This window comes from Carya illinoinensis, chromosome 1 (genome assembly GCF_018687715.1).
Source record: "Carya illinoinensis cultivar Pawnee chromosome 1, C.illinoinensisPawnee_v1, whole genome shotgun sequence".
In the NCBI taxonomy this organism is placed as follows: Eukaryota; Viridiplantae; Streptophyta; class Magnoliopsida; order Fagales; family Juglandaceae; genus Carya; species Carya illinoinensis.
The window spans coordinates 50,985,338-51,011,525 of record NC_056752.1 but is presented as its reverse complement, the minus strand read 5'-3'; the positions used below and the strand labels follow the sequence as shown (position 1 = coordinate 51,011,525).

At 37.0% G+C, this 26,188-nt stretch overlaps 5 protein-coding genes across 6 annotated transcripts; 3 read left to right on the top strand and 2 right to left on the bottom strand.

Annotated features, from left to right (window-relative positions):
- Nucleotides 1–327: 327 nt before the first annotated feature.
- On the bottom strand, nucleotides 328–2,218 carry LOC122282200 (protein JINGUBANG-like). The gene has a single exon (XM_043094152.1). The coding sequence runs from the start codon at nucleotides 1,952–1,954 to the stop codon at nucleotides 602–604; it is 1,353 nt and encodes a 450-aa protein (XP_042950086.1). The 5' UTR covers nucleotides 1,955–2,218; the 3' UTR covers nucleotides 328–601.
- A 1,730-nt stretch (nucleotides 2,219–3,948) lies between these two features.
- Nucleotides 3,949–6,050, top strand: LOC122282177 (aquaporin TIP2-1-like). The gene is made up of 3 exons (XM_043094135.1): nucleotides 3,949–4,232; nucleotides 4,836–5,086; nucleotides 5,364–6,050. Exons 1-3 carry the CDS (start codon nucleotides 4,004–4,006, stop codon nucleotides 5,730–5,732), a joined length of 849 nt encoding a protein of 282 aa, XP_042950069.1. The 5' UTR covers nucleotides 3,949–4,003; the 3' UTR covers nucleotides 5,733–6,050.
- A 1,849-nt stretch (nucleotides 6,051–7,899) lies between these two features.
- Nucleotides 7,900–14,293, top strand: LOC122282144 (tRNase Z TRZ3, mitochondrial). The gene is made up of 12 exons (XM_043094103.1): nucleotides 7,900–8,384; nucleotides 9,244–9,333; nucleotides 9,788–9,832; nucleotides 9,969–10,023; nucleotides 10,191–10,234; nucleotides 10,336–10,830; nucleotides 10,958–11,226; nucleotides 11,311–11,458; nucleotides 11,597–11,647; nucleotides 12,392–12,792; nucleotides 12,887–13,562; nucleotides 13,929–14,293. Exons 1-12 carry the CDS (start codon nucleotides 8,031–8,033, stop codon nucleotides 14,244–14,246), a joined length of 2,946 nt encoding a protein of 981 aa, XP_042950037.1. The 5' UTR covers nucleotides 7,900–8,030; the 3' UTR covers nucleotides 14,247–14,293.
- A 580-nt stretch (nucleotides 14,294–14,873) lies between these two features.
- Nucleotides 14,874–22,104, top strand: LOC122282154 (protein MODIFIED TRANSPORT TO THE VACUOLE 1-like). 2 transcript variants are annotated; one of them, XM_043094111.1, is made up of 5 exons: nucleotides 14,874–15,610; nucleotides 16,659–17,402; nucleotides 17,605–17,760; nucleotides 19,792–20,718; nucleotides 21,596–22,104. In XM_043094111.1, exons 1-5 carry the CDS (start codon nucleotides 15,404–15,406, stop codon nucleotides 21,635–21,637), a joined length of 2,076 nt encoding a protein of 691 aa, XP_042950045.1. In that variant the 5' UTR covers nucleotides 14,874–15,403; the 3' UTR covers nucleotides 21,638–22,104. The 2 variants fall into 2 exon arrangements, with proteins under 2 accessions (XP_042950045.1, XP_042950047.1); XM_043094113.1 differs by lacking the exon at nucleotides 14,874–15,610 and adding an exon at nucleotides 15,651–15,831.
- Nucleotides 22,105–22,901: 797 nt separating this feature from the next.
- On the bottom strand, nucleotides 22,902–25,666 carry LOC122282172 (cytochrome c oxidase assembly protein COX19-like). The gene is made up of 4 exons (XM_043094127.1): nucleotides 25,492–25,666; nucleotides 24,311–24,399; nucleotides 24,024–24,121; nucleotides 22,902–23,339 (listed from the first exon to the last, which is right to left on the bottom strand). The coding sequence occupies exons 1-4, from the start codon at nucleotides 25,499–25,501 to the stop codon at nucleotides 23,234–23,236; spliced, it is 303 nt and encodes a 100-aa protein (XP_042950061.1). The 5' UTR covers nucleotides 25,502–25,666; the 3' UTR covers nucleotides 22,902–23,233.
- Nucleotides 25,667–26,188: the final 522 nt, after the last annotated feature.

The window sequence follows — 26,188 nt, the reverse complement described above, 5'->3', positions numbered from 1 at the left end:
CAGAAAACCGGTGACAAACTGACAAACAAACAGGCTAAGATTACAGAGAGAGAGAGGGAGATTTGGTTGCCATTGGCAGGGTCAGCTAATTAGTAAGTAGCAAGGTTTGAGTTAAACGTGAAAAAGTGTGAAGGCAAAGTCTTTAATAGCGATGGGTGGCGGTCTTGAAAGAACCTGCAGTGAAATGAAATACTCCGAAATTGTTGGTAAGCCATCACTCAGACAGATCAACATCACGTGAGAATTTGTTAAGAGTTGTTGATTATGTGAATATAGGATCTAATTTCTCTGTATCGTGCACAAGGCTTGGTTCCAAAATTTAAGGGGTAGGCCAGTGCAGAGGGACCAGTTCCAGTTGAACTTTGTCGAAAGCCCCATAATCAAGCCCAGTCAAGTTTTAGAACTAGACGTTGGAGTGAATCAGCTATAATCCTCATATGGCTTAAAAAAATACATCGAGATTCAAACAGAAAAGGGTTATAGAATTAGAGAAACCCCTTGATTGATCAATTTATTAAACACAAAAATCAAACTAAATTATAGCTTACATGGTCCGAATCCTTTGCTGCTATGATCTACTTCCCCTTCTACTAGAAATATATTAATGATCTCCTTGACGCTTCTTCTCTACCCATGATGGCGATAACACAGGATTCATCTCAAACTCCACAACTTCTCTTTGCCGATCTTTCACTGGCTCCTCCAAGTATGCCTTCTCGACGGGATAAATCTTAACCCGCCATACCTTAAAAGTTTGATCCAAGCTCGCACTATAAATCAGCAAACACTTAACTAAATTATCCGACTCTAAAGACGCAGCTAAGCATCTCACTGGCCCGTGATGCCCTTCGATGACTGAAAGACATGAATGTAAGCAATTTCCTTCCTCTCTCCTCCATACCCTAATGGTTGCATCCTCAGAACCACTAAACACTATGTCCCCTATGGCTACCAAGCAAAGGACAGCAAAATGATGGCCCTGTAAAAACCCTCCATGGTTGTATCTCCCAGACAGCTTCTCCTTCTCCCAAACGTTTATAAGCCCATCCGACGAACCAGAGTAGAGCAAGAAAGTGCTGGGTGACAAGCTCAACGCCAAGGCATTCACCGGTGAAAGTTGAAATTTCAGGGTCATGGTGAGGATATGAGAGTTTTCTCCAAACACTCTTCTCCATATTTTCACTGAGCCATCGGAAGAGCAAGTGAAAACACACCCATCATGTTCATTGACGACAATTGCATTAACATGGCCATCGTGAGCCACGAACGAATCCACACAACGATTTTCAGAGATATTCCAGGCCTTAACCGTTCTATCCCACGAGCCCGTGTATAAAAGCTTTTCTTCATGGTTGTACGCTAGGCAAGAAATAATGTTTCTGTGTTGGTGGGTGCTCTTTCTCGTAAACAAGAAGAATGGCTTTCTTTGAGGCAACGTGGCGATCTTCTTTGGTCGGAAATTCTCTGCTGTGATGGACACATTCCACAGTCGGATTTTACAGTCGCTATGCGTGGTGAATAGAAGTCTTCCATGGGCCAAGATGGCACGAACTTGACCAGAATTGGCCCTTATGTAACCCATTTGAGTGCAGTCTGGTTGCTTCCAGACGTGGATTCGTTTACTCTCAGATCCAGTGAATATGAAATCTTTGGTGAGTGCGATACAGAAAATGTTACCTTCATGGCGGTGTAGAGACGCAATGCAATGATAAAGAAGGGGTTGAGAGGGAGACATGCGCACGGGGGAGAGTGTCCATGGTGTCTCGGGGCTCATAGGCACGGGCAATGGGATTGATGTTGCCGAAGCAGAAGATGGCCTTGGAGAAGCAAACTGGACGTTAGATTCAGATGAGTTCTGATCACGACCACCAAAAGAGAGTGTCCTTGATAAATTAATTTTCTTCCTTTCTTCATCCAAGAAGCCTCCTAGGTCCATTTCGCCATGGGCTTCCATGGTGGATAGTGCTGCAGTACTTTGCTGTAGGGTGTTCTAAACTGCATAGATCTGTCTAAATTTCAGTTCAGCTGGGGTTGCCTACGTACAGTAATCACCAATTAAGGCTCTTTATGGCATTCAAATTTGCTGGCCTTAACAATTTGAGGATAAATCATTTATATATACAGCTGAAGAAAGAAAAGTAAATATACACCCTATGATGCCGATGAATGATGATTGATGATAGTGATCACTAGGTCTGGGTATACGTAGTGTGCATTTTTGCAGCTAGCTCGATCGCTCCGTACTGCCAGCCAATTCTTACGCGAAATAATATTATAATAGAGAAAACCAGACCTATATATATATATATATAACCATCATTAAGGACCAGAAATCTAACATTTTTCAAACACCAAATAATTAATTAAGGAAAGCCTTTTATATCCTAATTCATGTGAGAATAAAATATCTTCCAGAGGAAACGACGATGAGTAGTACTGTACCGATAGAATTGAAGAGTTATTAAGAATTACAACTACACCCCACTAAATGCTGATGATGATAAGGTCCCAGCATTCCATCTAGAACACTCTTGACTTGACGCCAACAACATATATAGTAACTCTATCTTGACATCACAATAGCGTTTAAGACATTTTTTATTTTTATTTTTATAGGAATAGCGTTAAGACATAAATACAAATAATAAGATTTATTTATTTTCATTAATTAATTTTTTAGACAAGTGAGGATTTTACATATGTATTTAAAATTTTTAAAGTTTAAGTTCGAATAACATTAATAGAATACATAACCAAAGGAAAAAATAAATAGGAAAGCATTAGACTCAACATTTGAAGTCTTGAACATAGGTTTAATTTCGAGGTTTAAACTAAAAAATAGTTATCATGTGGTATTTCTATTTGATTAATTGGATCATTATAAGAAGCAAATGAGGCGAATTAATCACGTGATGATCATGCTTCAAGGGGGGCATGTGATATGTGACTCGGACTTGCTGAAATATTTGATCTGCTTAAAGACAATTAGGCTCAAAAAGCCTTTTTTCATCAGTGGGTTCTTCAATAGTATTAATCTACATATATGTGTACCTTGATTAAAGGGAAGTTTGCTTGCTTCTTCTATATTAAAATGACAACAAATTTTATAGACCTGTTACGGATATAAAGAAATTATATAAAGTAAATTTACAAACTGATATAATTTTATGAAATCTGTTAGATCTACTTTATAATAAAAATAACTTTACAATATAATGTACCATATCAAGTCACATCAGTTTATGAATTTGCTTTTGTATAGTTCCTTTGTGACTAAAGTATTTTTCAAAATTTTATATACATACAAATTAAATGCAATTCGATTTTTAATTAATCCTCCAATTATTACTTTTACATTAAAAAAGAGAAGAAAACATCTAAAGTGATCATATAATCAAATTAAAAGACTAAATTAAAAATAATTAATAATTAAAAAGATTAATAAAATCACAATCAAATTCCGTCGGAAAGTTTTCCCCGCGAATTAAATCAACCAACAGGCCAAAAGGTTCTTTAGATTCCTCTTTAATATTATTATCCATGGGACCATGACCTCCAATCAGCCGGCCATTTCTCTATAACTTGAACCTAAACAACCAAAACATGACCGCGCACGGCTTCTCTAATACAATAATTATAAAACACATTAATCTTATCAACTCAATTTTCAAATGCCACAACTTCTTGCCAGTTGCCAGTCTTAATTTGGAACATGGACGGTTGTCTTTGGCCTAGAGAAGTCATGCCCTCCATATCTATGAGCTCCCATGCAGCTTTCTTTGTCATTATTTCCTTTCACGAACAAGAACCCCACTAAGTGCCACGGCTTTCTCTCACTCAACTCGTCACAGGGTGGGATCATTGATGAGAAGACAGTCTATTAAGGCCAGCTAAGGTTACAGAAAATAACCTGATTGGATATGAATGGAAATATTGTACATTCTCCATATTCCTTCCCAGCTTCCAAACAAACATAAAATTATCGTAATAATACAATATATATATGCGACCTCGAAAAGCCATTTGTGCTATATCCGAACCTTTCTACATCCTTATCCGCCCACTCCCCATCTCCAAGAGTTCCCCAAGCAGTACTTCTTCCAAGATGGCAAGGATTGCCTTCGGACGTTTCAATGATTCCTTCAGTTTAGGCTCTTTCAAGGCCTATCTGGCCGAGTTCATCTCAACCTTACTGTTTGTTTTTGCTGGTGTTGGTTCGGCTATCGCTTACAGTTAGTTCTCTGGCCTCCCATCCACTCGATCTCTGATCTCTTTTCCTTCACATGGCTTTTTGATCCTCTAATTACTTTAGTTCAAGTTTACAGTTTCAAATTTCTTTATATATGGGTTCTTTTAATGGCGTCGAAGTGTAACAACTGTAAAGAATATCCCTATTCCACTTCAAAAAGAGTTTGAAGATATATTTAATCCCTTTAGATCACGTGAAAGCTGATCATTTGATTGCAGCTAGTCTTGAACAGGACAAGTATTACTCACAGGGTAGAGAAGCAGGAGAGAAGAAAAACACAGTAGTTTCAAAATGAAACATATATATATATATATATATATATATATGAATTTTGCTACGTACAAATAAAATCGTGTATTAATATGCGTACTAATACTAATATCTTTATATTCAAAATTTAAATTAATATTATTTTTAATAAAATTTACTTTTTAACCAATCACATTAGATTAATGTATATATTAATGTGTGTGTATGCTTGTAACTAGATTTTTTCTATATATGCATAGTAGGACGATGTACGAGTAGTTTTGTTTTCCCCCCACCCCACCTTTACAGTTATTCTTACTCGTGTTTTTGGAGGCAGATAAGTTGACATCAAATGCTGCACTTGATCCAGCCGGGCTAGTAGCCATCGCTATCTGCCATGGGTTTGCTCTCTTTGTTGCAGTCTCCGTTGGTGCAAACATCTCCAGTGGCCATGTGAACCCTGCTGTCACCTTTGGATTGGCACTAGGTGGCCAAATCACCGTCCTTACTGGCATCTTTTACTGGATTGCCCAGCTTCTTGGCTCCATTGTGGCATGCTTCCTCCTCAAGGCAGCAACTGGAGGCTTGGTAACTTCAAAATAGACCATTCTCTAATAATCTCCTTTTTCATTAAATTTCGAAGTCATTTCTTTGCATCCTAGCTAGCTACTACTTTCTATGAAGTGCGATACCACGTTCTTGAACATGAAATGAGAGAATTGTCCTCCTTAATTGGGAACCACATACTCAAAGCAGAGGCAGTTATGACTTTTTATTGTCCTTAATGTAACAAGGCCAAGAAAGTAGGGAATTATGATCAAATTCATTTTTCTTTGATGGAAAATTAACATCAATTCCTTTTTAGACAATTCCCATTCACAGCCTTGCCAGTGGAGTAGGTGCCATTGAAGGAGTGGTCATGGAGATCATCATCACCTTTGCTCTGGTCTACACAGTCTTTGCAACAGCAGCTGACCCCAAGAAGGGTCCCCTGGGCACAATTGCCCCTATTGCCATTGGTTTCATCGTCGGTGCCAACATCTTGGCTGCCGGCCCTTTCTCCGGTGGTTCAATGAACCCAGCCCGCTCCTTTGGGCCTGCCGTGGTTAGTGGTGACTTCTATGACAACTGGGTCTACTGGGTTGGGCCCCTTATTGGCGGTGGCTTAGCTGGGCTTGTATATGGGAATGTGTTCATACACCATGAACATGCACCTCTGCCCAATGACTTGTGAGTAGTTTCAAAGTTCTTGCACTGTCTTTTTTTGTTCTTCTCATGTCTATGTAATACGGAGGAAGAGCAAATTTGCTCTTCTTTCCTTTTTCCCTTTTGTTTTCTTTGCATAATTATAGTTACATCTTGTTTTGTGATTGTAAAACCTTGTTGGGTTCGCTTGTTGCTTTATGAAAATGGATGAAGTTGATGAAATGCAGCCATTCTCGTCTTGTATCTATTATGGAGGGGATCATGATGACCGATCTTGCAATAATACAATTTCTTTAGACATATGCAAATGATGGTTATCACTTCTTTACTTTTCTTTTTCCTTTCAGAAGATATTTCTTTTACTGGTGACGATTCATTTTTCTGTCTGCGTCACAGATAAGAAAAGCAAGTTGTCAGAGCTTACATAGGCTCCATACAATTCAATATTAGAATCTAGCATTAGAAACAAATTTCTAGACGCCACATACTCTTCGGAAATGTACATCAGGTGTTCCATCCATTAGAAATACAAACAAAAATATCAAGCAGAAATGTACCATAAAATTTCCAGTACCAGTTATACCATTACCACACGCATTTATATCATTGCAGCAGGTCCTTCTAATCAAGCTTTGATGTAGATTTGTAGTTATATTCTTTCAGCTTACACTAACAAAAGCAAAAGCCACATAAGGTGGTTCCTCTGGATTTATGGATTGGGATTCACCTTCAGAAATGGTGCCAACGGCTCTGATGATTTTTGTTCTGGCGAAACTTTATAGATTTGAAGAGTTTTGTGAGAGTTGGTGAGGTGATTGAAGTTAATAGAGGTTGAGATAGAAGATATATAGAGCATTAGCACTGATATGGAGAACTCTCATCCTTGATATTTCAAAGAAAGAAAAAGAAAAGAAAGATCTAGTTGCAAGCACAACTGCGTACTAATATGTGCATCAATATAATATGATTGGTCAAAAAGTAGATTTTATTGAAAACAATACTAATTTAAATTTTGAATATAAAAGAATCAATATTGGTACGCAAATTAGTACGCGACTTTACTTGTACGTAACAAAACTTAAAAAGAAAATGACAATGTTAGGACAGGTGTTCGACGCAGTTCACCAATAAGTGTATTTTGTTGATTTTTTAAAAATATTTTTTAAATTATTTTAATTATTTAAAAATTACAAATTTATTAAAAAATAATTTCTTAATATTAAATAAATAAATAAATAATTCAAAATCGAAATAATTCATCGGTACCCCGTTATTATCTTATCTGTTCATCATGGGCCAGATCAGTGTAAACTTGACTAAGATTCAGTGGGCCAATTTAGCAGAAATGGCCCAAATTCTAATTAAAAATTTAGAAACACAGGAATCCAAGGTAGCCATTAAAAAGTAAACACAGTGAAAAAGGAATAGCTCTGTAGTCTATACGTGGGCTTGAACCTTTTCACCGTTAATAATCACGTGCTCTAGCAAAAACAATAAATAAAAAATTATACTTATTAGTTTAAAGAATAATTTTTTCACATCGTTAGTATAATAATATTTCATATGATAAGATTAAACATTATTCTTATTACTAAATATTATTTTTAGTACGAAAATTGTAGCCTATATGTCAATTTCTAATTGGAAAAAATCCAACAACTCCTTGCCAAGCCAATTGGCAGAACTTGTTTACCCTAACTTGCATATTTTATTAAGAAAAATATGTTATTATCTCACATTTATTTTATTTTAATAATGTATTATTGTAAAAAAAAAATTCTAAATTAATTTTTTTTAAAAATAAGAGAGAATATAAAGATAACATAAAATGTTTAGAAGAGAAGTGGGATAATGGTTTATAGCATTACTATTTTATTTTATCTAAAGGGTGATGCTAGCTAGGTGTACCGCTAGGTTAAATTTTTTTTTTATTTATCTTTTATTTTCTTTTACGAATTTTTTTAAATATTATTAACTATTAAAAATATAAATAATTTTATTAATAACTATTTTCTTAATTATAAAAAAAAAAATTAAAATACTTGAATCACAACTTTAAACGATATTATTATTGAAGGAGCTGAATAGTATTTTCATACCTCAACTAATTCATTGTTCCAACCTCCAACCGGTCTATTGGCAACCAAAGTACACTCCTTGCATAACTCCTAAACTCAATGCCCCTGGCCCCCAAGTCAAGGTTCAAGGGACAGCGGGGCAGGGCAAAGCAGGGAGCTTTGAGTGGGTTGTCCGATTGAAGTACCTCTCTAGTCTCAATTCTAAAACCCTCGCGAGGATAAGAAATATTCTAATGAATTGAAACACAATGCCCCAAGTCACAAACCTCCGCCTCCTCTTCCACTCTTCCTTTCCTCTCCTTTCCCCCCTTAAACCCTCTCTGTCCCTCTCCAAGTCTAAACGCCATCATTCTCTCTTCACCGTCCTCTCCTTCAAACGGCACCGCAAAGTTCCTCCTCAATCTCCCAATCTTGTTCGCAGAAACAATAGCACTCTTAGAGAGAGCAAAGGTATGGACAAAGGGGTTCCGATGGAGGAAACTACGACTGTTGGATTCAATAAGAGAAGGGCTGAGGGCAGAGACAATAGTGATAGGCCCCTGAAGACCCTGCAGTTGAAAGTGCGCACGCTCAACCCTGCCAATACCATATCTTATGTCCAGGTATAATGGGTTTTTGGCTTTCTGGGTTTTCTTTGTTTGTAACTTTGTGAATTGGGCTTCTTTGAATGTCCGTGATGGAGTGTAATGTGATTGAATATCTATTGTTGTCTTTCTCGGTTTGTCTGATGCTGGTTTCACTGTTAATTTTGTTTCCTACTTTTAATTAGTGATTTTTGTTTAAGGTAACGTGAACTCGGGCTGTTACCTTACCTTCAAGTAAGAAATGGTTTTGTTTGATTTTGGGGTTAGAACTGGGTTGCATTTTTACCTAAAAAAAATAAAATTTTGGATTGTATTTGAAACAAAATAATAATAAGTCACATGGTTGTTGGAGGGATAATGGTAACCTTGGCGAGTGTTTTTTGTTGTTTGGTTTGAGTTCGTAATTGTGTACTCTGTGATTTGAAGAAGTATATATAGTTTGAAAATTGCAATCTTATATTTGTGTGCATGTGGCTTGAGTAGCTACGTTGAGCTACCTAAATATGGATCCTTAATTGAGTTTCCAAGTCCAAGACCATAATTCATGGCCTTGTAGCCAACCATGAACAAATATATTGATTTGGATTGTGGGATTTTATGAACTGTGCTAATATGAACCAAGTTTGTGCATTTTGAGTGCGGGAAAATGGGTTTCAGTAATTTCCTTGTTATGCTTTTCGTTAATGGTCTATCTGCAAACTTGATTTGTTGGCTTTTTTGCATTTGGGCAAAAAGCACTTAAAAAGTCGTCATATTCGTATTGGTGTTGTTAATTCAGTGGCATTTTTATTAAGTGACTGTTGGATTGATGGGATATATTTGTGAGAGAGTGCTATCTCACTGGCTTGGGGTTTGGTTGTCGTTATATTTCTTACAGATATTGGGGACAGGAATGGATACGCAGGATACATCGCCTTCAGTCTTGCTTTTTTTTGACAAGCAAAGATTTATTTTTAATGCTGGAGAGGTGAGTCCGGGTGATCTTTTCCTCATGAACTAAATATATATATTTTTTTTATTGCACTGGGTGTCTGGAATAGAGCCCTGACTAATCCCGGGGGTGCACAGGCCCTTTAGCAAGTTTCTTGCAAGTGCACCTCGGATAATTCAAGGGGAAATCCCCCAGTCCGATGGGCCCTTGGACCTTGGAGGGAGCATACTACCAAGACCAAGGTTTTTTCCATTTGAGCTAACCCGTAGGAACCAGTTTGCCACTCTAATGTGAACTTATATACAGATATTGACTAATTGAAAGTGAGTACGTAGGATTCTAAAACAGTGATTTCTATTGAATGCACCACAAAATTGAAATTACGGTATTGCTTGTACCTTTCTTTTTAAGGTATAATTGTTCATATAGACTATTGAAGGGATTTTAATGAATAAATTTGAGTTCTCTTAATGTATAATTATCATTGCAGGGATTGCAACGATTCTGTACAGAGCATAAGATTAAGTTATCAAAGGTATGAGATGTTTGGAAACTTTACACTTCTTCTTCTTAATCTATATATGAGTCTTCATCAACTTCAGGAGATGAAAATGATATATCACAGCTTTCATTATGTTGAAAGAAATTAATGTCTTCAAAAATTTCTTCAGATTGATCACATTTTTCTCTCTCGTGTCTGCTCAGAGACTGCTGGTGGACTTCCAGGTTTGTATCATGATAGATTAGCAATGATAGTTTCTTTAGCCAATTAAGAATGATAAATTGATAACAGAAAAAAAAAAAAAAGTGTTTTACTTTGTAGTGTGCTTTGATATCTGCACAGTAATGCAAATGGCCCCTGAATTGCTCAATTTTTACTTTTGACTATATAGGTTTGCTGTTGACTTTGGCTGGCATTGGAGAAGAAGGAATGTCTGTGCGTATCAGAGATATATTTTCCCATCTTTCAGGTTAATTTATTAAAGCTATCCAATGCCATGTTATATTTTTTACATATTAGTTGCTGTTCTTCCATAGGTCAATGTTTGGGGTCCATCGGATATGAAGTATCTAGTTGATGCCATGAGGTCTTTCATCCCAAATGCTGCCATGGTTCACACTCGGAGCTTTGGGCCCACACTTTCTAATGTAGCTGCTATACCCGGGTCGAGTAAGTTTCCAGATCCCATTGTTCTCATTGATGATGAGGTTGTCAAAATATCAGCCATTATCCTACAGCCAAGTTGCTTCGAAGGGTCCCAACACGTGAATGAAGAACCCGTCATGCAGAATGCTTCAGAAAAGGGTCTGGAAGGGAGGATAGATCATGTCTCCAAACCCCTTAGTCCAAACAGAAAAACAGGATCTGCAATAAAGCCTGGTGATATGTCTGTAATTTATGTCTGTGAATTGCCTGAGATTAAAGGAAAATTTGATCCAGCCAAGGCCATGGCACTTGGTCTTAAACCTGGCCCAAAGTATCGCGAACTGCAACTTGGCAATTCAGTGAAGTCAGATCGTCAAAACATCATGGTGGGCTCCAGAAGCAATTTAATATAGATAGATTATAAGGCTCTTGCCTGTGCTTTAGTGTCTCCTAAAATGTGTTATTTTGCTCTAAATTTAGTATATAATTTTCCGTTTTTGCCTTTTTGTTTAGGTCCATCCAAGTGATGTAATGGGTCCTTCTGTTCCTGGTCCCATTGTATTCCTTGTCGATTGCCCAACGGAATCTCATTTGGAGGAGTTGTTGTCCATACAATCTCTCAGTAGTTATTATGCAGACCACTCAGGCAACCCAACAGATGGTGCTAAGACAGTTACTTGTATTATTCATTTAAGTCCTGCATCTGTTATAGGTAGTTCCAATTATCAGAGATGGATGGAAAGATTTGGTTCAGCCCAACATATCCTGGCTGGGCATGAAATGTGCGTCTCTTTCTTATCAAAACATTTTTGCAGATTGTTTGTTAGTTTGATTGTCAATTCTCTTTGACACACACTCGTTTGCAGGAGGAATGTGGAGATTCCAATTCTAAAATCAAGTGCAAGAATTGCAGCACGACTTAATTACTTGTGTCCTCAGTTTTTTCCAGCTCCAGGTTTTTGGTCTCTTCAGCAGCTTAATTACTCAGCATCAGACTCCATTGCTCCAAGTGAGGTTTGTTGCAATACACGAGAGGACAGTGATTATTGTAATCTTTGATTTTTAGGTACCAATTAGTAAATAAATAAATAAATCTTTGATTTTTAGGTTCTTGGGGCCTGCTGAGTTCTTGATTTTGTTTCCCTTTATCAGGGTCCAGTTTCAAAGCTTTGTGAAAGAGTCTCTGCTGAAAATCTTCTCAAGGTATCAAATGTTGATTTTACTTGGCCTCAGTCAGAAATAAATAAAATAAGATAAAATTTTACCAGGTTAATTTTAAGTAACTAATTCATTTATATTGCAAATCCCTCATCTTTCTTCTCTGCTTGATGATCTACACTTTTTTTTTCCTTCTTTTGAAATGGTAATTATCTTCTTTTCTTCTCAAGCAGTTTTTTATATCATGTTGCAAAGTTAAATATTGTCTCTGTTTCTTTTTTAAGTTCTCTTTGAAGCTTTATGATAACCACTGAGTGGTTTTGCGACACATTTTGAGTACTTACACTTATTCCTTTTACAAACTAGACCATGGTGCGTTCATAAGCATATCTTCTTAAGTTCTGTCACATTGAGGTTTGAGAGAAGCATGAATGGAGACAGTCAAGAGAGAGCATTTTTGAGAGTTGGATTGTGATTATGTTGAAATTTAGGAGAGAGATCATTTACAAAAATTCTCCTACATATTCATATATCAAATTTTCCTCAATTGTAGATACTATTTTCTTTATATAGGCTATGGATATAGAATTTCCTGCTCTTTCTTTGGATTATTTGCTCTTTTTCCTTTTTATTGTCCGACTTAGGCCATGCTCGACTTGTTCTGCAGTATGGCCCGATCTGCGAATGCTTTTAGGGGTAACTCCATGTTACTGATCCTGTATTGAGTACTTCATATAGTGATGGCATCTCTTTTTCTTTTTCTTTTTTTATGCTCTGTATGTTGAACAGTTCACTCTGCGTCCTTATGCTCATCTTGGGTTGGATAGAGCTTGTATTCCATGTACAATGGCTCCCTCCAAAATCATTGAGGAGTTACTGTCAGAGATTCCAGAGATTGAAGATGCTGCCCAACATGTCAGTCAGTTCTGGCACAGGTCCAGTGAGACAGTGGAGACAACTCTCATGCAAGATAATGATGTTGTCGTTGAAGAGCCATGGTTGAATGAGAATAATCTTCCTAGTTGTTTGGATAATATAAGGAGAGATGACTTAGAGATTGTTCTTCTTGGGACTGGTTCATCCCAGCCATCTAAATACCGGAATGTTAGTTCTGTCTACATTAATCTTTTCTCAAAAGGAAGTTTGCTATTAGATTGTGGTGAAGGAACACTGGGACAGCTGAAAAGAAGGTAATGCCATACAAATCTTGATAGCATGTTATTATTACTAAAGAGCTTATTAAATTCCCTTCTAAACATCTTGGTTGATGTACCTTGGGAGCAGATATGGTGTAGAGGGTGCCGACAATGCTGTGAGAGGTCTAAGGTGCATTTGGATTTCTCATATACATGCCGACCACCACACTGGTTTGGCAAGAATACTTGCTTTGCGACGTAATTTGTTAGAGGGAGTGCCTCATGAACCAATACTTGTTGTGGGGCCAAGGCAGCTTAAGAAATACCTTGATGCATACCAACGACTTGAAGATTTAAATATGCAGTTCCTCGATTGCAAGCATACCACCGAATCTTCATGGGATTCTTTTGAGGGTATTGCTGAATCGAAGGATTGCTCCTCTCCAGGAAGTCCAATCAATGCTGAGTATATGAACAAAACGAACTCAGATGGGCCAGTGGGACAGAGTACTGATTGTACTCTCTTTGCTAGAGGATCTCGTATGCAGAGCTATTGGAAGAGACCGGGTGGTCAAGTTGACAATACCGTGGCTTTGCTCCTAAAGAGCTTGAAGAAAGTTCTCGGTGAAGCTGGTTTGGAGGTCTTGCTTAGTTTTAATGTTGTGCACTGTCCACAGGCATTTGGTGTTATGCTAAAAGCAGCAGAGAGAATCAATGGTGTTGGGAAAGTGATACCGGGGTGGAAGATTGTGTACTCAGGTGACACTAGGCCCTGCCCAGAACTGATAGAAGCATCGTGTGGTGCTACTGTTCTCATACATGAGGCAAGTCATAAAACAAATGTGTTCTCTCTCTCTCTCTCTCTCTCTCTCTCTTCCCTTGGTTTATTATTGCAGTTTACGGAATTTATTTTCTCCCCAGATTCCATGATGTGATGTGGAAGATTGCGATATAGATATGTGCACGTTCTCTTTAAATGAAGGTTATAAAAGACATGTTGAGACTTAAAATCAAAATAGAAAAAGGATTGAAGAAACGTTACAATAACTGGGATTATGTTGGGTTAAAAAAATATCTGGGAAGATGTTGTCTCGTTTCAAATTGTATAGGTACTGATTTAGCTTGTTCAAGGGTTTTAAAATTAGGCTAAGATGACTGTGATTGACCAGTTGTTCTTGTGAACAATGCAGGCAACTTTTGAAGATAGCATGCATCAAGAGGCTGTTGCAAGAAACCATAGCACAACGAAGGAAGCTGTAGAAGTTGGGAACTCTGCCGGCGTATATCGCATTATCCTTACCCACTTCAGCCAGAGATATCCCAAAATTCCGATCTTTGATGAGACACACATGCATAAGACATGCATTGCATTTGACATGATGAGTGTTAATATAGCAGATTTACCTGTACTTCCAAAGGTTCTTCCATACTTGAAACTGCTTTTTCAAAACGAGATGATAGTTGACGAGTCGGATGATGTTTTAGATGCTGCAACTGCAGCTTCATAACTATATATTTTTCATTATTAGGAAGTTGGCTGACGCTTGTTCTTTCATTATTTTTCCTTTTTCTCTTATTATTATTATTGTTATTGTTATTTTTTAATTTATCTTCGTTTCCAAATTCGTACTCAAAACCATCGAGGGAGGGTGACTGGTTAAAGCCAGGAAACTGCTTAATTTTTATTCAATTGGAAATGTTTGTCACAAGAAAGTTTTATAAAAATAAATTCACAAATTGACATAACTCGATGTGATATATTAGATTATAAAATAGATTTAACGTATTATATGAAGTAATATCAATTTGTGAATTTAAATTTGTAAAATTTCTTTATTGTAGCACTCTCTCTTGTACATCAAAACATGCATTAGGCATTTGAGTGGACATTTCTCCACTGAAATGAGTCAAATGACCTATTCTCTCGTTTTCTGGGTCAATATGAACCCATTTCAGTTACAAAGTCATTCTAATCTCTCGTGAAAAAAAACAAAAAAACAAAAAAAAAAAAAAAAAAAAAGAGAGAGAGAGAACATGGTCCGAGCCCAGGCTTGCAATCGAGTGATTCATATAAGTACCCAGCCCACTATAGTGTGCGACTTGACCCCACAGCAAACTTTCAACGTTAAAGTCGTAAATAACAAGGGTCCGTGGGGCGTGGATCACGCCACTCACCTCTCACCTGGCTTCCCCTCTTTCCTTTCTTCTTTCCGTGGTCCGTACTCTCTTGTTCCTCTTCCACGTTTCAAAGCCTCCTTCCAAACTCTCCCTCTCTCTCTCTCTCTCTGGAAGCCCCACTTTTTAGCAACTCGGAATTCTTCGATTGCATGCACCAATTCACATCAAGCTGAAAATTGGAGGCCTTTAGCTATCAAATATGTGTGTATTCTGTGGATGAAGTACCCGATTTTGAGCGGTTCCGATTCTATCAGTCTTGCATGGTGTGGTCCGCCAATCGATAAACTTAGGGTTTTCTATTCTTCCGTTCAGATCGGTTTCGGACCCTCCGGTTCCCGAATTGGGCCATTCGGATTCTGTGGTTCTGAACTTTATTGAATTGGATCGTCTTGGACCTCTGTAATTTTTTTTTTTTTTCAAAAGTAAGGTCTTAAAACTATTCTACGGCTTTTTAGTCGAATTAGGATTTGAGCTCAAATTGGGGGGAATGGATTCGAGCCGGAGAGCGGTGGAGTCGTACTGGAGGTCCCGGATGATCGACGCTGCCACGTCGGACGAGGACAAGGTCACACCGGTTTACAAGTTAGAGGAGGTCTGCAATCTCCTGCGATCTTCGCATGTCAGTATTGTGAAGGAGGTCTCGGAGTTTATACTGAAGCGGCTTGAGCACAAAAGCCCGATTGTTAAACAGAAGGTATAAATTGTATGTTTTTTCTCCTGGTGCTGTTGTATTTAGGGTAGATCTGCGTCTTGGAGGTTTTGGAGATTATTGGTTGGTTGCTGAGGAAGTGCGGGTAAAGGAAAAGAAGTTGAGGACGTGCGGGGAGAGAAGATGAATTGGGTTTTGTTAATTTTTTGGCTACTGGAAAATTTATTGGTCATATCAACTAGGTAAATAAGATTTAGTGGGCGCAGGTGGGTGGAAGATTTTTTTTTTTTTTTCTTTTTCTGCTACTAAATATTGCAATATTTATGGTTGCATTAGATACGAAGAATTATGAAAAGTATGATACACACACACACACTTATAATCATGTGAACTGTGTTGTTTTATTTTGTTCTGCTTTTAACTATTGCATGCAAGCACATTGTGTTGCAAGTGAGGCAAAATCCTTGGATGGTCGACGTGGTAATGGTTAATAAATTCTTAGTTTATTAGGCTTTCTTGATGACGATAAGATTCTGGAACATATGTTAAAGCCTTTACTTAATTACTTGCGGTTACAAGGGTTCCATTTTAATCAGCAAAAATTCTAAGTGCAGTCATTTTTGTGCACTCTTTTGTGCACTCCAGTGATATGATTGGTTGGATATTAAAAAAAAAAATTAATCCAGCCAATTATATCAGTGGAGTGCGCAGAGAGTACGCAAAAGTGACTGTATGTAGCATTACTCTTTTATCAGTGACCCCAAATCCCAATCTGGAGAGGGTCTGTTTAGTAGTTTCAAATAGCGTAAATTGCAATACGCCGCACTCAACTTTACATGGGACTCTTCGGTTTTTTTTTTTTTTTTTCCCAATTAATAAGAGTTTTATTACCATAAATAGGCATAGCCCAAGTACACATGGGACTCTTCGTTTCTCTCTCTGTGCGCTTAAATTCTGAAGTATAGTAGGGGTTGAAAATTTATTAAAAAAAAATATTAGGTGTTTGTTAGATGGATGAGTCTGATTAGATGTTGCATTTTTTCATTTAAAATTTCTGAAAAATGTTGATACCCATTACTCGAATTATGTGCAGGCTCTAAGGTTGATAAAATACGCTGTGGGGAAATCTGGTGTGGAGTTCAGGAGAGAAATGCAGAGACATTCAGCTGCTGTTCGCCAGTTATTTCACTATAAGGGACAGTTGGATCCTTTGAAAGGGGATGCACTCAATAAGGCTGTACGGGACACTGCTCATGAGGCTATCTCTGCTATTTTCTCTTCAGAGAATGATAAGCCAGCTTCTGCTGAGGATCTTAACAAAAGAATACAGGGGTTTGGAAATACAAACTTTGAAATGCCATTGGAAGAAAGAAAATCATTTCTTAGTGAGGTAGTCGGTCTTGGAAGTGCATCTATCAAGCAGGGAATTAGTTCTTTGACCCAAGGCCATCTAGTGAAAAAGAATGACAATGGAAGTTACAAGAGTCCAAATCTTCGAAGGTCATTGACTCTAGAATCTGAGCATGTAGATAGATATGAACCTGCTGGTTATCACAGTGAAGCTGAGTTTGGGATTTCAAAGAATGCGGCTAGTGGACGTTGGACCCATGATGCAAGAGCAACTAAGATGGAAACAACCAATGGGGATTCCAGTTCAAGTTATAAAGAAAGTAATACTCGCGAAGAGAGGTTATTGGAGACCATTGTAACATCAGGTGGTGTACGTTTACAGCCCACTCGAGATGCTATTCAGATATTCCTTGTAGAAGCTGCAAAGTTGGATGCTTTGGCTTTAACTCATGCCCTCGAGTCAAAGCTTCAATCTCCCCAGTGGCAGGCATGCCCATTTTCTTTGTATAGAAATTATGATTGTTTTTCATGCTTCTATTGTCGTTCTCTTTTAATATAGCTGATTTCTTTGGACATGACACGGGTGCTATAAATTATCACATTTTTATGTTTCTAATAGAAAAATTAGGATGCTCATCCTAAAATTATTGATGTAGTATCTTATAGTTTTTATGGATTATTGTCCTCAGGTTCGCATGAAAGCTGTCTGTGTCCTTGAGTCAGTACTGAGGAAAAGAGACGATGACCATTTTTCCACCATGGAATCTTATTTTAGCGAAAATAGGGATATAGTGGTGAGATGTTCTGAGTCTCCTCAATCTTCTCTGAGGGAAAAAGCTAACAAGGTAAACTTTTATTTTTTAACTTTTTTTTAATATATTAACTCTGGACTAAATGTATCCTATCTTCAAAGTATTGAGATAACTTTGCTTGCAAGTCACTTTTATCATACTTATTATAATTTGAGTATAAGCAGCTCACGTAAAGGAGCCAGAACATGCTATTGCATTTTGGTCTCTGCTACGAAATGCTGCTCCCTAAGAATTATTAGAATTTGTTTCCTTTGGGCAACTACTATAGGTGTTCTTTTTGTATATTTCCTGTGTACTTGGGCTATATACCTTTTTGCATTTTCTAGTAATGTCATTTTCTATTGCTTATTAAAAAAGGGAATTGTTGGAATTTATTTTGTGTTACTCATCAAAAAATATTTTTATTTTTACTTATAAAAAAAATATACATTTTTATTTTTTGTGTTAAAGGAAAACAGAATAACCTATTCTTTCTTGAGCATTGCTACTCTGCCACCCAGTGGTTACTGCTGGGCATGCCCCATAGGTTAAATGTCACTTTTTAATTTTTTACTAATATTCACCTTCTTAACCATTAAGTAAAAAAATAGTAGTAATAAAAAATTAAAATACATGAGCTGTCAAAATGAGGGGGCAAAATCATGGGGCACACTAGCATTCTTTCTTTCTAATATTTAGGACTAGGGTTTGGAAAAATTGATTATGGGTGATAAATTTTGATTCATTTTTATTAAAAGTCGAATTTGCATCTGCTCAGATGTAAGGTAGATTGCTTACTAACTGCACTTGATATGTGCCAATTTATGTGTTTTGTCTCCACCATATATGTATTAGTTTCTGCTCAGATGTAAGTGAGACTGCTTTCTTTAATTTCTTTTTGGTAAGTAACAAACTTTATTAATAAGCGCAAAAAGTGCATCTCACATACACGGATGCTTTCTTTACATGGCATCACATTCTTTTCCAACTTTTCAACTAGGTTGCCAAAGAAAAAAAAAAAAAAATCTTCCAAGTCTTCCATAATAGAAAATTTTACAAACATTTCCTTCCACCTAAGATAGGTTAAGTACATCAATTCTGCTTATGATATCTCTCCTTTTTGATCACTTGTCCATGGTTGAAATTAAGGGTGTAAATTTTAACCGGAAAACCGGACCGGCCCGGACCGGTTGTGCCGGTTTTGAACCGGTCCGGTCCGGTCCGGAACCGGTTTCATAAAATGAAAAACTGGCCGGAACCGGTCCGGTTTCGGTTCCGGCCATTTTTAGACCGGGCCGGCCCGGACCGGACCGGTACTATTTAATATTTGTATATTTTTTTATTTATTTAATGTTATATGTTATATATTTTATATTATATATAATTTTTTATATATAATATATAATAATATAAATTATAATTATATATAAGATAGTGTTATTTTAATTTATAAAATAAAAGTTTAATCTCAAACATGAAAATTTAATTGATCATATGCTTTAAATATATAATATTATAAATATATATTATTTATTAATAACATTTTATCATAGATTCATAAGAAGTAAGAACCTAAAAAGAAAGAAAATCACTCAAATATTATTACTAAATTTTAATGGCCTAATACACTTAAAACTCTTTATATTTTTTTTGATAAGTACATAAGACATTAGTAGATAAATATAAATTATATATATTAGCATATAATTTATATAAAGCCATATCAAATCTATACTAATAGCATAAATTTTTTACATAGCACTTTTTTTTTTACATAGCAGTCTTTTTATATAGTAGTTTTTTTTTTTAAGTAGAATTTTTTGACATAGCTGTTTTTTTTTTTTTTTTTTTTTTTTTTTTATAAACAGATTTTTTTTATAATAAATATATATTTTATTAAAACCGGAAACCCGACCGAACCGGACCGGAAACCGGTAAAACCGGAATACCGGTTTAGGAGGGTAATCGGTTTTGAAAAATGTAAAACCGGTGCCTACCGGTTTGGTTCTAGATTTTGTCTAAAACCGGACCGAACCGGACCGGTTACACCCCTAGTTGAAATAACAGTTGGGATTTTATGGGCAGGTTTTAAGCCTTTTAGGTGGAGTACGGGCAGACAGCACAGCGACTTATTCAGAAAAGTCTGTGCAGGATGATGCTACTAATATTGTTCAAATGCCTGACTTAATAGACACCGGTGATCCAGATTATTATGATGACAATTCAAAGAATCAAAGTGATCAAAATCTTGCAAATCTGTCAATGCCAGCCCCTCTAATTGATGATTTATTGGGAGATGGTCTGGGCAATGATGATGACCCTTTTGCAGATGTTTCATTTCTTGCCAGTGATAGTGGGGAACATGCAGATGACCTATTTTCTGGGATGACCATTGATGATAAACAGGTTGCTAATGGAAATCATATGGCAGGGAAGAAAAATGGAACTGAACTATTAGATTTATTTGTGTCTGACCATGAACATCAGGGGCAAGAAAGTCATAAAAAAGATATTAATGACTTGATGGCTGGTGTTTCCATTAGCGAAAATGCCTCAAACTTGAAGCAGAAAGGAACCACTTCTGGAGATTTTTCTGAAACTATGTTTTCAGATTCAGATAGCAATCCCAGCCATCAGGTTCCTATTGAATCTTTGGGTGGCATGTTTAGCTCTCAAATGGCTATGAAGAATGCAAATTCTAAGTTTCTACCTGGTGCTATGTCATATAATATACCTCCTGGCTTCATGTTCAACCCAGCTTATTCTTCTCAGCCAATAAATTATGCTGCCCTGGGAAGTCTTTTTGCTCAGCAGCAATTGTTAGCAAGCCTCCAACACTTTGGGAACCTGAATGCCCAAAATGCTGGCATCAGTCATGTTGACGGTATAAATGGAGCGAACTATTCTTCACCCCTTCCTGATGTATTCCAATCGAACTTTGCAACTCAAACTCCCAGTTCAATGATGAATGGTTCAAAGAAAGAGGAAACCCGAGCTTTTGACTTTATCTCGGTAAGCTTGAATTCAGACACTTGAGACTTGACTTTGTTTTGGTGCATCATGATGTTTTGTTGTGATACATTTTGGGAGTTGTGTTCAGGTTCCTAGTTCTTTGTTTGGGTTCTTGCAGACATCCCGCTTGAGTGTGGCTTTTGCCAGCTGTTTAAAATCCTGAAAATTGGTTTTTGACAGATTGATTATAGTTTTACCAGCTTTGGCTGTAGGAGACTCTCAATAAATTGAGAACTCTGAGCAATGTTCTTACGCCCCTCAATAATACTGTTTTTTAACTTTGGTCAAACCATATGACCTAATCCAGATTCACTCCGGTTGCCATAATCATTGGATAAATAGGGTCATCTTCCTCCGTCTCTTAAAAATTGGTGGCTCACATTGATTGGGAAGGATGAGAATAGTGTGGCACTGGTATGGATGATAGAGGAACTTGTGTTCCATGGGCTGTTGCAGTTGGCTCCTGTTGGATGTAGGATTGTGTGATTGAACATCATTGGGCCTGAATGGTTTCTCTATAAAAGATGCTTAATTGGACCATGTTAAAACTCATCTTATGCTTACTAATTCATATACGAGGTCCTACGCTTTTATAATTAGTGATTCTGCAAATTAGATTACCTCTCTTCATTTGCATAATAAATCATTTTATTCTACATATTTTAATGGCAAATGAAGTCTTATTAGACAGGGTTTTGAAATGGCTATCTTGTCATCCTTGTAACGGGTTTTCACATTCTTTATTGCATTTGATTTATGAATTGCTGCCAAAAGGTACGAGTTGAAATGGGTTGACAGCCTTTTGTTCCATCCTGGTGTGAGCTATCATTTCCAGATTGCCTGCTTGATTATGTTCTTTACTGCATCTGTCTTGCAGGACCATCTTGCTGCCACTCGTGATCAGAAGAGAATGGTTTGATTCTATGAGCTTATGCTACATTATCAAGGATTGGTTCGGGACTTTTGAGTATGGCTTTACACCAAGTAGATTGAAGCAGCATGTGTACACTTACAAGAAGGTATTCTTTTGCAATAAGGGAACATTTGGAAACATTAATGAGTCATGTTTCCATGATAATTATATTGCAAGTGATACCAAGGAAATTCCCGGGACGAAGAAAGAGCAGTAATGCTTATGGGGATTTTTTGTATTCGAGATGGAAAAATGAGACGTTGTGCAGTTAGCTCGATGAGTATTTTGAATCTGTATTGTCGGCATTTATTGGATATGTTTCTCCTTTGTATTGAGCTGGTAGAGTGTGAAGAGTGTTCTGTTATTTTCAGCCCTTAAGAAAAAGATAAAATAAAACGTTTTCTCCTCCAGCCGATTACTTGTGCGTGTTTTTTAACACACAAAATCAATAAACACAGTAAACTGTTCCTTTAGCATTGTGTAATGAATGCATTTACAGTGGGTGTGTGCTTTTCCCAATTAATTGAGTCTTGCAAATAAGATTTCCCATGACTTAGTCACTAGATTTTTTATTTCTGCATTCACCAATGCGATTGTAACTTCATTCAGCACTTTGAAGCTCAAGCCTAAACAACCCTAGAGCACTCCCGGTTTTGGTTTCTCTTATTTTTCCCCGCTTTCCTCAGTCCTCTAGTGGACTGATAACAAGCTGGAACAGTCCACAACAAAACAGGAGAACAAGCACAGCATACTGCAAACACATCCAAACTCAATCAACATATATTACCCAAGAATAGCACAGCCATTTGGGGGCAGTAACATGCTATGGAGTAAGCTGTGACCTTATCCTAAAGAAAGCAAAGAATAAAACACACGCAATATGTGTGTAAATATAACTGATTCAATGAAGTTCGAGACAGCCCTTTCAAAGCTCGTCCTAATAGGGCTTCTTCCAAGTGTCTAAGAATAAAATCCTGACTAATTTTAGGAGTGCACTACGAATGATTCAAGGAAAAACTTCCATAATCCAATGTCCATAGAAATTGTTTACACCCTTGAATTCGAACCTTAGATCTAGATGGAGCATATTACCAAAACCCTAGCCCTTATTAAGCCAACCCCTAGGGATTTTAGTTATTATTCTTACAAATATTGTTTTCACATCTATATATTAGTTCCTTCCAAGCATCAGAGCAGACAGCGGCTCAGATGGAGATGGTTCAAATCAAGCAAAACCAAGGGCATTCATTGGCACCTGAGATGCTAAATATGCAAAGAAAGAAATATGTGGCCTAATCAGCAATATAGAAATAGTCTGGTAGTCTCAAGCTCAGGTAATAAAGACTCGTGCCGGTAAGGCATGACCATAATTTAATTGGGTTACCATTACCTGGTATCAATACTCTCTCGACTTTAGTAACACGTGCAAAATTCCAGTGTTTCATGTTTCATTGGGATGGCTTCTACATGTAACTTCCCAAATTTTCTATGCAAATTTATATTCCACTAACACCAAAAAAGCATTACCGAAGAACCAATCCCAATTCCCAGTAGAACAGCTTTTCCAACTTTTCATAACAATGTCTTATTCCCAAGTGATTGTCAGCCTTGGTTTTCAATTCTCTCGCTAGCATTTTCTCCAGAAGTTTTTGTGTCACTTTCCTTTCCAAATCCTAGTTCTGACATGTCTTGCTTTGCCATCAAGTTCCTGCCATACACAAATGAAAGAGCATGTAGCACCTCTTTTGCATTAAAACAAACCCGAGAATGTCCATGAAATAGATGAGAAAAAAGATATATAAGATTTGTCTAATATTTGGCACTTCTCCATTACACGTTAAAATTTTGGTAAACCTTTGTTTTACTGTAGCCTCTTATCGTAGAGTCAGTAGTCACCGAAAAGATAACCAGTGATCTAAAACAAATGATTGGAAGAGCTCAATTCAAGGGTTTATCAAATAGCACTGATTTCTTTGGCCGACTTGACTTCTGAGTTTTACAATTGATCTGAATAGCTTAGCATCAGAGCATGAATGTGAGATCCTTCCATTAATTAAGAAATCTCGAAAAATTTTATTCTTACTTCTAAAAAAAATCTGGAAATATAAAAAACCTCATAACAATAAAAACTCTGAATCCTTCACTTGCAGACCCCATCTTGTTTCTGTATTGCCCTTTGTAAAGAAATTAAAGCATGCATCTAACAGAATGTGGCATCTAATAACATAGTCTCACATCAGGGAGTATGGGAAAAATGCCTTTCTGAGCATCAGAAGCAACACAAACTCTAAACAAAACTAGGCTCACTCTGCTGTTTGCACCAAAAAAAAAAAAAAAACAAACAAACAAACAAACAAAGTAAATGTATAATAAGAGAAACCAAAACACTCACTTTTCCATACGGCATTCCAGATACTTCTTTGAAAAGTTTCTACATTTTTCAGATAGGTGGCTGGAAGATTTTAGACAGTTCAGGTAGTCTTTCTTTTCCTGGAAAAATGAAGTTCATGTAAAAACTGAGCAATTATAAACTTATCAAAGGGGGAAAAAAAAAAATAACCTGAGCAATTATAAGAAATTGATTGAGTGAAACTTATAAGAAATTTAAGTACTTAACATTGAAACAAAATAGTTTTCGTAAAATTCATTTTGGTAATGGAAACTCTAAAGCAATACTACCAGGTCGCATAAATGCATGTGATCCAAAGGGAAGACTCCTTTTTCCGGAGGTACCGGTCTCAGTCCTCTATTCCCACCAAATGCACCACCTGCAAAAATTACTAACTTTTGAAGGGAAATTAAAGAACAAAAGTACAAAAGCTATTAGGTAAGACTTATAATTCCTGATGAGGCCTAAACAAGGTTCAATACTGGCGAGAAGGAAAAGGGGTGTGCATGTGAGTGGCTGCTAGATGCAGAATATAAAAGCAATTACCACTTTCACAATCGCAACTAATCCAGGTCCTGATGGAAATCAATAACAGCTTTCATCTTCTAATCTATGAAAAGAAATTCGCCATTACAATAAGTGAAAGATAAGAGTCCCTTTGCCAGATCTAAGGATGCACTTGAATAAATATTCCAACCCTAAAACCAAAAGTTTTTTAGGAAGGAGAGGCAGCGGCCAAAATTGTATATAGCAACTCTTGAAACCACCCGATCATGCAGTTTGTGTATAACCAACATTCAACAATTAAATGGAAAACCTTGAGAATGTATTCACTAAACCCCATAAAACAAGCTACAACCTTACCTTCTGAGGATTTGGCCAAACTATTGAGTTCCCGAAGTTTAAAAAGATGCCCTCCATGATTTCTACATATCCCACTCCCGTGGTTCTATATTTTTGGAAGAGCCGGCAAGCTCCAAAAACCTATTTTGGCCAAAAATCCATAGATGGACATGAAAGTAACACAATTTCCGACCCCAATGAGAGTAAACACTCCTGAGTACCGGGCCAACGTATGGTCCGAAGGCACATATCTTATCACAATTGAAAATGGAACTCATGCAATTAAAACTTCAATCTTTTTTTCTCATCAAAAGCCCAAAACTTTGCCAATGTTACCAATATTTTCAGAGCAACATTTTTTTTCTCTGACCTTCAATCCAACAGAATCAAAGTGAAATATAGCATCCAAATGATAAATTTTTAAAGGGCCGAAAGAAACAAAATGGGTCAGTCACACAATAGCTTACTTGCGTGAGCTCTTCACGTATTTTATATGAGGAAAAAAAAAAAGAAACATAGTCCTCATATTCATTTCATTGCCTGTTAGGCTGTTATCCTTGAATTACTAAGCAACCAAACTGAGAGAGAGAGAGAGAGAGAGAGAGAGAGAGAGAGAGAGAGAGAGAACCTGCACTCATTCGTAAAAGATGCTGCGCGTTTGATTGAACAGATTCAGGGCATAGAGCAATTCAATTTTTCTCCTTCCATTCAGTGATTCACCGCGGAGCAGGAAAAAGAAATCGGGGCACGAGGCAGCATTGAAAACGCTAAAACGTGCGGGTCGGGTAACGCCTTATATTGGGCGTCCCATCGGGCTGGGTTGACTGCAGATTTGCAATGGGGCACTACGGACAAGTGAAGTCGTAGCTTAGCCTTAAACAAACCAAACTACATAAATGGATCGGATCCATCTCATTTCATTGAGAATTTTTTTTCTATTTTCTACAAAGTTATAAAATATTTTTTTTAATTTTTAAAAAGTTATGATTATCCGCTCGGATATCTATTTCATATTTGGAATTCGTCCGAAATTTTTTTTATAACTTTTTAAAGGGAAAAAAAAAAAATAGATCAACAATCCAATAAAACTGTTTTAAAAGTCGTGGTTATTAACACATGGTTTGCGACGGTAGGAGATCAACCTCCAAATTGTAGCCCAAATCACACAATTGCGGCCCGGCCCGTATTTCAATCTTCTGTACACGAAGCTGCTTGCTCCCGTAGGGATGTGTATAAACGGTAAACTAACTGACAATACCAAATATACAGAAGAGAAGTGTCACGGTCACAAAAAAAAAATTATAAAAATAAACTTATAAATTAAT

Excerpts from the sequence above, each read along its gene's own strand:
- LOC122282200 (XM_043094152.1), bottom strand. The coding sequence starts at position 1,954 with ATGGAAGCCCATGGCGAAATGGACCTAGGAGGCTTCTTGGATGAAGAA.
- LOC122282177 (XM_043094135.1), top strand. The coding sequence starts at position 4,004 with ATGCGACCTCGAAAAGCCATTTGTGCTATATCCGAACCTTTCTACATC. Across the intron at positions 4,233-4,835 it reads TGGTTCGGCTATCGCTTACA|ATAAGTTGACATCAAATGCT; the intron begins GTTAGTTCTCTG and ends TTTTGGAGGCAG. Across the intron at positions 5,087-5,363 it reads AGGCAGCAACTGGAGGCTTG|ACAATTCCCATTCACAGCCT; the intron begins GTAACTTCAAAA and ends ATTCCTTTTTAG.
- LOC122282144 (XM_043094103.1), top strand. The coding sequence starts at position 8,031 with ATGCCCCAAGTCACAAACCTCCGCCTCCTCTTCCACTCTTCCTTTCCT. Across the intron at positions 9,334-9,787 it reads TTATTTTTAATGCTGGAGAG|GGATTGCAACGATTCTGTAC; the intron begins GTGAGTCCGGGT and ends TTATCATTGCAG. Across the intron at positions 10,024-10,190 it reads GACTGCTGGTGGACTTCCAG|GTTTGCTGTTGACTTTGGCT; the intron begins GTTTGTATCATG and ends TTGACTATATAG.
- LOC122282154 (XM_043094111.1), top strand. The coding sequence starts at position 15,404 with ATGGATTCGAGCCGGAGAGCGGTGGAGTCGTACTGGAGGTCCCGGATG. Across the intron at positions 17,761-19,791 it reads TGAGGGAAAAAGCTAACAAG|GTTTTAAGCCTTTTAGGTGG; the intron begins GTAAACTTTTAT and ends TTTTATGGGCAG. Across the intron at positions 20,719-21,595 it reads GAGCTTTTGACTTTATCTCG|GACCATCTTGCTGCCACTCG; the intron begins GTAAGCTTGAAT and ends TCTGTCTTGCAG.
- LOC122282172 (XM_043094127.1), bottom strand. Across the intron at positions 24,122-24,310 it reads ACATGCATTTATGCGACCTG|GAAAAGAAAGACTACCTGAA; the intron begins GTAGTATTGCTT and ends TCATTTTTCCAG. Across the intron at positions 23,340-24,023 it reads CTGGAATGCCGTATGGAAAA|GAACTTGATGGCAAAGCAAG; the intron begins GTGAGTGTTTTG and ends TGTGTATGGCAG.